Source organism: Seriola lalandi, unplaced genomic scaffold (assembly GCF_002814215.2).
Source record: "Seriola lalandi dorsalis isolate HSWRI2012SDOR001 ecotype SW California unplaced genomic scaffold, Sedor1 jcf7180002054353, whole genome shotgun sequence".
NCBI lineage: Eukaryota > Metazoa > Chordata > Actinopteri > Carangiformes > Carangidae > Seriola > Seriola lalandi.
In genome coordinates, this window is record NW_019524906.1 from 1,080,087 (window position 1) to 1,090,637 (window position 10,551).

General features: G+C 43.2%; 1 protein-coding gene across 2 annotated transcripts in view; it reads left to right on the top strand.

Moving 5' to 3' along the window:
• Positions 1 to 10,551, top strand: part of ssbp4 (single stranded DNA binding protein 4) — an 83,036-nt gene that overhangs the window by 16,393 nt on the left and 56,092 nt on the right. For both annotated transcript variants that reach the window (XM_023408105.2, XM_023408106.2), the window contains exon 4: positions 5,502 to 5,586. In XM_023408105.2, coding sequence (XP_023263873.1) covers positions 5,502 to 5,586 — 85 coding nt within the window. The remainder of the gene's footprint in view (positions 1 to 5,501; positions 5,587 to 10,551) is intronic.

Below are 10,551 nucleotides of genomic sequence, written 5' to 3' on the forward strand. Positions count from 1 at the left end.
CCACCCCCCCCTTCAACCTCCAGCCTCCCCCAAAACAAAAGCTCCAGATGGTAGGAAAGCCACCAACCTCCCTCATCCCTCACCCTTCGCTCCCCCTCCCTCAACCTTTGTCTGGAGGCCTGTCCCTTTGTTTGCGGAAGAGAGACCCCCGAACGGATTAACTCTTTGCATTCCAGCCTCTTTTGTGTTAAACAGCCAAATCTAAGACCCCGACCCCACCGCCACCCCAGCTCCACCGCCGCCGTCCCCTCCTCAGCTCCTCACTGAGGTTTTCTTCCCTCCTGTCTCTGTTTCTGTGGCTGTTTCCTGTAGGACAGCGTTGGTAGGTGGGGGGGGCTTCAGAATAAGACCGTGGCTGTAAGAGGGGGAGGGGGAGGGATGTTGGGGGAGGAAGAGGGAGGCTGGTGGTGGGGGTCACTCATCCACATCTGTTGTTATGGGTGGAAGGATAAAGAAAAGGCTCAGCGAGGGCTGCAGGTGTTGATTGTGTCATTAGCTCCCTCTCTATTGGCTGCTGCTAGTTGTCTCCTCCTTATCCCAAAATCGATTGCTTTAACCAGTTTTCACTGGATGGCCTCTGAATCCTCAATACACACCCCCACCCCCCATCACAGAAAACATTAACACACACAAAAACCTCAGCACAACAACAGTATGTAGAGGGATCCTCTGTGTGATAGCCTCTGGCTGAAATTCTTGTTTGTGAGGGGCAGAGAAAACAGTGAGAGTACAGCCAAGCTCTGCTCTTAAATGTCTGGGCTGCTCTTTATAAACACAGGTACCAGACAGTCTTCTTCGCCATTCTCCTTCTCCTTCTCTTCTCCTTGTCTAATTCATCCTTCTGTCTACACTTCATACCATTCAGACTGTAAATATGAGCAGCTGAGTCGGAAAAACCATTCACATCAGCCTCCTAATTGTAATTCAGAGTTGGAGACATTGGGAATTTCTGACAGCTCTGATATTTCACACTTGGTGAAAAGAAGTACGGTGTCAACAACATGGTGGCAAAATGGCTGGAAAGTCTCCATCACTGGCGTCTAAATATAATCCAACGTTTATACTCATACTGTTCGCATTTGGTCTCAGTTTCTAAACTACAAATATGTAACGAAACAAAAATGGCTCGTTTTATCTTATCTGGTGTGGCTGCAAGGTTAGCAGTGGGGGTAGCCATCTTGGAATAATGGAGGAAGTTTTTGCGTTCTTCTCTGTCTGCCAGCCTTTCATGAATGCACCATATCCAAATACAATCCAAGTCGTGTAGAGATACGGTAGTGAAGATATCGGGTACTTCCTAAAAGCGCAGACAACAAACTGCTTGAAGTAGTTGAGTTTGGAATAAATGGTGCCTGGTTACACCACCAATTCATACCTGCCAAATTTAGGACTAAAATCAGTTCAGGTCAGTGCACCTGAGTAAACCCACGCAGAGCTTTCCAGTTCAACGTGTGATTTCACAGCATCGACTGAAAACTGTTTGACACACTGATGTTTGGGGGAAAGGACACACGGGGAGTCAAAAACAGGAGAAGCTGTGTCGCACTTTGCAATTTTATACAACCTCTGCTCCACAAAACAGATGTGGGATGGTTTGCAAACAAGTCGTGAGAGCGGAGAAGATGGTCAAGTGCTTTTGCAGAAACAACCCATTTTAACTTGCTGTTGCGTTTAAGGTGTCACCGTGATTCCATCGCTACCTATTTTGTATGAATTTATTTTGAATGTGTGATCACTTTGTCTCAGACTGTACAAAAAGTCTGTGCCTGAGTGCAGGAATATCCTCCACCTGTCTAACAACACCCATGCAACTTCATTTTTTTGTTGCTTCCTCTTAAGCCGTTAATCTTCTTGCAATGACAGTTGCTGTATTTATTAGCCACAGTCCAAAGGGAGTGTTGCTGATTTACATGGCACTGTGATGTTGTTTCCTCCCGCTCACTGAACGCACTGCTGCTACCAGGAGAATAGCTGCTACTTGAGTCAAGGTAATAAAGACAACTGGAAGGGTTGTGTTTCTCCGCCTCTGCTCTTTGATTGCAGCATTTTGTCCCATTAAGAAGAGTCTGCTCTGATAAGAGGAGGAGACGGCATGGTTGGCTTTCTGTAACTTTATTTTTTGGATTCTGGTTCTTTCAGTTATGCTCTGTCGACCTCCTTATCTCAATTTGTCTCCATCTCTGTCTTAATTTCTATTTCTTTTCTCTTCTGACTGACTTAATGTCTGGTTAGATGGCTGGCCAAAGACATGCATAGGATTATCATGTAGACCTGCCACCAGCAGCCTGTCTTTCTGTGTCTTTGTTTACTCTCCTTATTATAATGGAAAAGCACATTGTAACCACTGGCTTTGTCAGACCACAGTTAATTGCAAATAATTATCGTGATGGCATTTCATTTTAGTAATTGTCTTCTTCTGGACGGCTGGACGCTAATCCCTTCCTCCTCTGTTCTGGATATAAAGTGTGTGTGTTTTTTTGTGTGTGTGTGTGTGTGTGTGTGTGTGTGTGTGTGTGTGTGTGTGTGTGTGTGTGCTGACAGTGCCAGCTCATTTTTTTCTTTAGCCTTGTTTCTCATTTGAATGAATGAAAAAAAAAAGACTTTGCATGACTCTGAGCTGCAATTTAAATCTCTCCTGTGACCCTTCAAAGTAAGAGCAGTTAAAAGTTTCCCTCTTCACAGAGTTGTGTGGCTCAAATACCACTAGTTACTGCCCATAATACCATAAAGAGCTTCTCATGATGAGATGATTAGATTGAAATGATTAGATAATTGGATAGAAAATTTACTATTACAAGGGTGTGCAGAGTACAAGATTTCTTGCAGATTGCTGGTGCTAATTAACCGCGAATGTTGACTTCCCAGATAATTTCTAAAGATTAATGTCGTTGAAAAGGAAGCGACAACAACTATGACATGGGCTTACCCCCTAAATGTGGGTGGGACTGTCAGATCAGAGCAAACAATGGTCACATTCATTCTAGCAATAGATGAGCTGGCACAGTAAAACAGATTTTTCTTCCCCTGACGGCACCATGACCCTGAAAATTTAGTTTTCAGAGAATCTGTGTTTAATTAGGAGAGAACCAGAGTAATTTTGCTTGCTATTATAACACCTCTTCTCACCTAATGGCCCCTTTCATCTCCTTTTCTTCCCATTCTAACTCTATCCAGAAAAATCCATCCTATGTCAGCCACCTAAAAAATGATGAGAATAATGAAAGTCTTGCTTTCTCTGTTTAGTCCCGCCCACTAGTGATCCAGCTTCAGATTATGCAGAGACACACAGAATGAAATCTCCCTGCGTGGCTCAGACAGACGCAGGTCAGCTGTTCAAATCGCAATATATTTCAGACGCACAGGCCAGGAGATGTTAGATCACCTTGCCCCTACCCCCTGTGCCTGTACCTGCTTGTGTCTTTTCGGTAACAAACTGTAACCTGCGTCCCGTTTCATTTCCCTGAGAGCTGATTGAATTTGTGATGGCCGCGCCTTCTCGCTGCGGCTCCTCTGACGGAGCAGCAATCTCTTTAACACCAACCGATAGATATGATAATGTACACTGGCTTCATTGTCAAGTGACAGAAGGGCAGCACAACACACACACACACACACACACACACACACACACACACACCATATGTGTTCACCACCGTCTTTGCACAGTCCCTCTCTGTTCCCTCTGCGCCCTCCTTGTCTAGAGGGGACCCCAGTGCTCGCTGAACGCCTCCGGGCACCAACTCTGTCTTTTAATCTTTAAATACTTTAATAACACATTTCTATTTTAGTTCATATGCTTTGAGAGGTTGGTACTGTGTGCCACAGGGTTGAAATTTATTGTTCTTTTTATTTTTAGGACACCTATTGTTGCACTCTTGTTTTGTTATGCCCTCAAATAACAAAAATCAAAAGGCAAAAGGGAAAGTGTAGATCAGTGATCAACAGTATTTTGTAATAACTGTATTTAGGAGATGATAACACTAACCCATGAAAATCAAACATCCTTTACGGTGGGAATTGACCAACATGTGACAGGGTGCCACTGAGCGATTCTCTGACAGTTCTGGGCAATCAGCTAATATTTTCTGCTCCATTTCGCAGTCTGTCATATCAAGTGTCACGGCTGTTCCTAACATCAGCACAAAGAATGCATGTAACAGTTTATTTGCACCTTTAAATGACAGCAAGAATTTCCTCTCATGAGTTCAGCAGTTCTGTTTTTCTTTTCTTTTTTTTAAATTTATTATACACTGTCCATGAAATCAATATCTTGAAGAAGGAGAACTCCTTAATGTGGACTGGCTTACCAGGTACTTAATTTCAGCGCAGTAATTAAGGGCCCATTTGGAGTGGGACCTGGTGGCTCCTGCTGCCCTGGAGGAGTGGGATTGGTCTAATTAACCAATATGAGTATGGCTGATTGGGCAGTAAGTAACATAATCATAGCTGATAGGACAATAACCTGCAGGTCAGCTGGGCAGACTGAGAGGAACATTTGGAGGCTGGTCCTTCCTGGATAAAAGCTCTGTGGAGCTGAGCTGCAGGCTTCAGGCTGGACTGTCGGGTTGCGGTGGCCAAAATGGAATCTGCACTTTATCTGACTGTAGAGGGTTCTGATTTTTACAAAGCTTTTTGATAGGGCTATCAAACCTCAATACTTTGTGAGCGCTGAGCAAAATGTGTCTTTATTGTTGAGTGTTAAAAACAGAAGAGCTGAAATGCAGAGTTGATTAATCAATTAATTGATCAACAGCAATTCAATTAAGTCCATTTTTAAGTAATATGTGAAAAAGAAATCAGTGGTTCCAGCTTACTGATGTGAATATTTGCTGGGGTTTTTTTGTCGTCTATGATGATAAAGTACATATTGTTTCGTTTGGACAGTTGTTCGGACAAAACAAGCAGTTGAAATATATAACTTCAGTTTTTCATCAGTTGCAGCTCTGTTGTCAAGTATTGAAAGGTAACATCAAATGCATTGAAGGTCTTGTTTACATGTTTTTGGATCAGATATTTTCTGATTTATATCAAAGCTTTTATAGTGTTTTATTTAGTAAAAGACGGAAGATTCCCACATGTTGCTCTCACACTGAAGACATTTATTAAATTGATACTTGAAACCCATGTTTTGCTCTCAGCAGTCTCCTCCAAACTATTAAATTTTGGCAAGTTCTTTTATGGTTCTTATATTAAGAGGCTGTTGCTGCTGTCACTTGTGATTTGATTCATAAAAACTAATGAATAATGTGTGATCATTGACATTAGTTTTTCATATTCATACCAGTACTTAAACATTTCTAACATAACCTGCTTTAGTAGTCATATAAGATTCTTTGGACCTCTCCATCCGATCACTTTAACCACATGAACTCGAAACTTGTTTCCATTAGAGATTTGCAACCATATCCACAACAGAAACACAAGAAGCAGGAACATTATATGTCTTTGGATCACACAGGAAAGTGTCTAACTACTGTCGCTCTCTTGTCTTGTGTGCACAGTGTATTCTGGGATCTGTACTGCGCTGCCCCGGACCGGAGGGAGACATGCGAACATTCCAGCGAGGCCAAGGCTTTCCATGACTATGTGAGTGAACTTAACCAACCCTCGGGTTGTGTACGAGGGGCACAAATATACACACAACAACCACTTGGACACTCACATTCACACATGGTTATGAGCAGAGAGCACACGCAGAGTGTGTATCAGAGAAACTATTCTGACTGTGATAATGCTGCTGGTTCTTGTTTTGACATGTTTCTTGCTGTCTGCATGTCTGCTGTGTCTGCAGCACCCTCTGTTCTGGATGGGACAGACTGGATAGGCTGCTTTTAAAAATGCAGCACCTATGAACACCAGTTATATATTTTATGGGAAAGCCCTTAGACTTCCATCTTTGAATTTTTAAAGTCTAGCAGAGGTCTTCATGGCATTCTGCCTCATTTCACACGTCCCACCTTGATCGGTTATCTAACGTAAGCAGCACAGCGCTGTAACTCAGCTGCTGCCCGCACTTCCTCAAACGCCGACCCCTGACCCCTCAGGTCTTAGCGAAACTGACAGCCTGAGGTGAAAGGTCGCAGCAATGCCTGGCTATTTATTGGTTCACTCACTGTTTCGTGAAAGGTCAAAGCACATAAAGCAGCTGGCTGATCACACGAGCACATTAACACACACATTCACACACAATACATATACACACAGGACACATTTAGAGCTGGACAGGGCTTTGCTCGGCGTGGCTGCAGTGGCTGGACAGGGCGATGAAAGGTCAGGGTTTACAGCCCCCTTGACCCTCTCATCTTCTGGAGAGTTGGAGCAGTCGATCAGTAACCTATCAAACACACACACACACACACACACACACACACACACACACACACACACGTGATTTTGAAGCGCTGGTTGATGTGTGAGTGGAGTCTTTGTTGTTCCAGCTCTCAATATTACAAATGACTATTCTGTTGTGATTATAGCCTTTAATACGTGAATGTGTTCCTTTTTTAACGTGTCCTTACTATATCAAATATTTGCTTCATGTTGCTTGAGTCATGTTTGAATAAGGATTACATGGGCATGGGTTACAATGTTGACTGGACAGGCCTCTTCATTATGGTTCCACCTTGGCAGAAGTGAAACCTGAAATGGATTAGAGGTGCTATTCTTACCATACGCATTTCATTCAGGCTGTATTAGCCCGTAGCCACTCGCCCATTCAGCTGAACTCTCTTATGAGGTTTGACAGTAAAAGTGTGAGCACTTGTCAGCTGAACAGATTACATTTGTTGTGCATGTACTATGCATTTGTGCGTGCCTGTGTGTGTGAGCATCGGCACGGGTTGATGTGTGCATCTCTGCGTGTGTGTGTGTGTGTGTGTGTGTGTGTGTGTGTGTGTGCGTGTGTTGGACAACCATAAGATTAATTACATGGTTAATTAAACCTAGTAGTTAATTAAATCTGACAACTGTGTCTAATTAATCTAAATGCCATATAATTTCCTACACCTTTCTCCAGAGGTAGGCCAGCTGGATACCTGCATGTCAGCTCTTTAACAGCTCCAGTTTGACAGGCCCGGTCAATATACGGCAGAAGTTTCAAGCTTCCAATTTCTGCCACTGTACAAGCTGCATTTTAATAGTCCATGTGTTTCAGTCTGTGGTGACATTAATCAGTCAGGATCACTAATTCTGTTTTGTGTTTGACCATAGAGGGAATCAATGAAATATAGACTTAAATTGGAGTGAAGGACTTGAAAAGAGGCTATGAGGTCTGGTGAGCTCTTTTTCTTCAACAGACAAACACATAACTTAGTTCAATGATTCAGACGGTGTTGTTTGACCTTTTGACCTGGCTCAAGTTCAGGAGGTCAGAGTGACCCGTGCCGTCATACTGAAACTGTGGATTTGTTGGCGACGCATCAGACAATTAGTTGTTAGTTTCCCTTTTTGTTTCCCCTTATTTAGTGTGACGGTTAGAAAAATCATCTTCTACCACCTTTTTTCAATTTGTTATTGAAGCTTTATGATGTTTACACTGAGTGAAATATTCTCATCCAAGACTATGATTTTATTGTTTCACAATTTTATCTAATGGAATTATTCTAGATGTCAGTGTTTGGCTGCACAGCAGGAGTTGGTAATGAGTGACTCAGGGGACTGCAGGGTTTTAGTAATGCTATTTTATAATAAAGGAATATTATTCATTTTACTTATATTGATTTGGTCTGTATACTGTTATAGATGTTGGAACTTGAGATTTAACAGTCAACAGTAAAGCGTGACAGTAAAGTGTGTGTGCGTACACAGAGGGTGTGGCTGAGGCTAAGACAACATAAAAAGCATGAGCAGGTGAGAGTGAGCACATGTACTTTTGCGTCGGTTACTGCGTGTGTGTGTGTGTGTGTGTGTGTGTGTGTGTGTGTCTTTGTGTATTTGTGTGACAGAGAGGGAGAGAGAGTGTCAGGGTCAAAGCGTGTGAATCCCCGGGGTGATGAGGGGTCTGTCTGTCTCTGATTAACTCTGTCTCCTTGGTCCCCGCAGACCGACGGCCTGATCAAGTCTCTATCACGGCCCCTTGCTGATAACGGCTCCCTCATTCCCCCGAGTCGCCCTGGATCACAGAGTGAAAAACAACACGGCTCCCAGGAGTCACACACACTCCGCTCTGTGTGTTGCTCAGCAGGAATAGGGAAAGAGGAATGTTTGCAAGATAAACCAGGATTGTTTTATTTATGCTTTATTTTTTTATATAATTGACGGTCTTTCCTGGTAGCTACGCTGTCAGTTTGTTGTGGATAACAGTGAGAAAATACCGGCCCGGCGCTGTAAAATTGATATTTAGAAATACAGTTTTGCTTATTTGTTTCCTGGAACTAATTTGGTTGCTAGGCAACATTGAGCCAGAGTAGAGTCTTAGTTACAGATTTGGTTTGGCTCAGCTCAGTTTGGCTCAATTTGGCCCGGTTTGAAGGCAGCTCTTACTCAGCCCTGTCCTACTGGCCCTCACTGAGAGCGATGATGTAGACTTTGTGGACTCTCCAGTTTGGGAAAGATAATGGAATATAATGTGCTAATCCTCAGATCTGGGGACCAGTTGACAGCTAATCCAGGGGAATGTGGTGGGATTGGAGCCCTGGCCAGACTCCCAGAACTGGAGGCCTCTGACTAGCTGGATCGCTGGTTGGCTTCACCCCTGGATGGTGAATCTGCTATCATAGCCACGCGTAAAAAACTCATATGCAGGCCCATTTGTGTGCGTATCACACACCCACACTCGTATGCAAATGAATACTGACTCTCAAAAAGACAGCGAGATGATACTGTATCATACAGAGCTGGAACAGCCTGAAGTCTTGTACCTCTGTAAAGCAATTTAAGTGGTCTCTCTTGTCGTCTTAATTGTTGGAGTTGTGTTTCTGTCCTTCCTCTTCACAATCCCTTTTAATCATGTTTATTTCCTAAAAGAGATCTGCACATCTTATAGTCCTCTTTTCTGCTGGAATTTGGATGTTCCTCAAAAGAGCACTTTGTTGAGGAATCGTGTTTGATTATAAGAACATGGCACATCTTTAGTAACTCAATATGAATGATTAAAAGACTGGAGCTTTGTGATGAAGAAAGCATACATATTGACGAGCGGGCAGGCAGGCAGGCAGGCACGCACACACACACACACACACACACACACACACGCACACACATTCTTGCTCACATTAAAGAGAGCAGAAGAATGAGTCTCTGTCTTCTCTGTCTCTGACACACACACACACACGGTCACACACACACACGCACACCCTTGCAATCACAGACAAACAGTCTTTCAGGAAGTGATACACTCAGCCTTGTTGTTGCAGACATTTTGCTTTTCCCCAGCCAGAGGTCACAACCCTGAACATCTGCGATTCATGCCAATCCGGGTGCACTGCCCGCGGAGTGTCACAGATTTAGTGCCACAAGTGCGTCATTCACATCGCAGTGCTTCACTGACTCCACTCGGCTCTCGGCTCACTGACGAGAGCTGTCATGATGATGGTTGAGATGGAGGAGTCAAATATGGGCATCTGACATTTCCTTTAGGAAGTCGCACCTCATCCAAAAATAGACCACATTCACAAAATCAGTATGAATGCATTTGGGAATTGAAACATTCTCTGGTTGCAGCCTCTTAAATGTGAGAATTTTCTATGAGCTTTTCTATTTTTTACCTATTTGTTAATTGAATATTTTGGGGGATTTGGACTCAATTGGGCTGCAACTAATGATTCTATTCATTATAGATTCATAGTTTTGTCCACAAAATATCAGAAAATAGTTCAATATGCCTATCACAGTATCCCTGAGACCAAGCTGACATCTGACTAGTACTCCAAAACCAAATAATATTCAGTTTACTGTCATATAAGACAACAAAAGGCATCAAATATGTGGCATTTGAGAAGCAGGAACAAGCAGTCATTTGGCACTTTTACTTCTTACTAATCAATCGATTATCAAAACAGTTGCCAATTAAATTTCTGTTGTTCCGCAAACCAGAAACTCGAATAATTGTTTGAGCTCTAAATCAATTAATCTACATAGAAATATAATGAAAAGAAATGTTGTGGCCCTAATCTGATCTGTTCCCAGCATGCAGTGCACAGGCTGTGGATAGATGGAGGTGCACTGTTGGCTGTTGCCTGGGGATTCTTTGAGAGGGTTAAACATTTGTTAGGCTGAACCACAGTAACAGGTGGCACAAGGGGAGGAGCTGCACTCAGTAAACAACCGTTGATGGCCAAGCCTTTGTCTGGACTCTGTGTGTGATTTCGTGTGTGTTTTCCATCTCCACAACTCCCTGTGTTGCCATACCAGGTGCTCACTCGCCTAATTTAATGCCACACGTCTGCTGAAACCCTTCCTTCCCTTTCATAGCCGTCTTTGTCTCTGTCCTTTTTTTTTTTTTTCTTTTTGCAAAGACAGAATTTACTCATCCTGCACCGTTTTTCCTGCTTCAATTCCTCTCAGGTCTTTTTCACCCCCCCACCCCCCCAACATCCTCCACCTCCCCCTGAC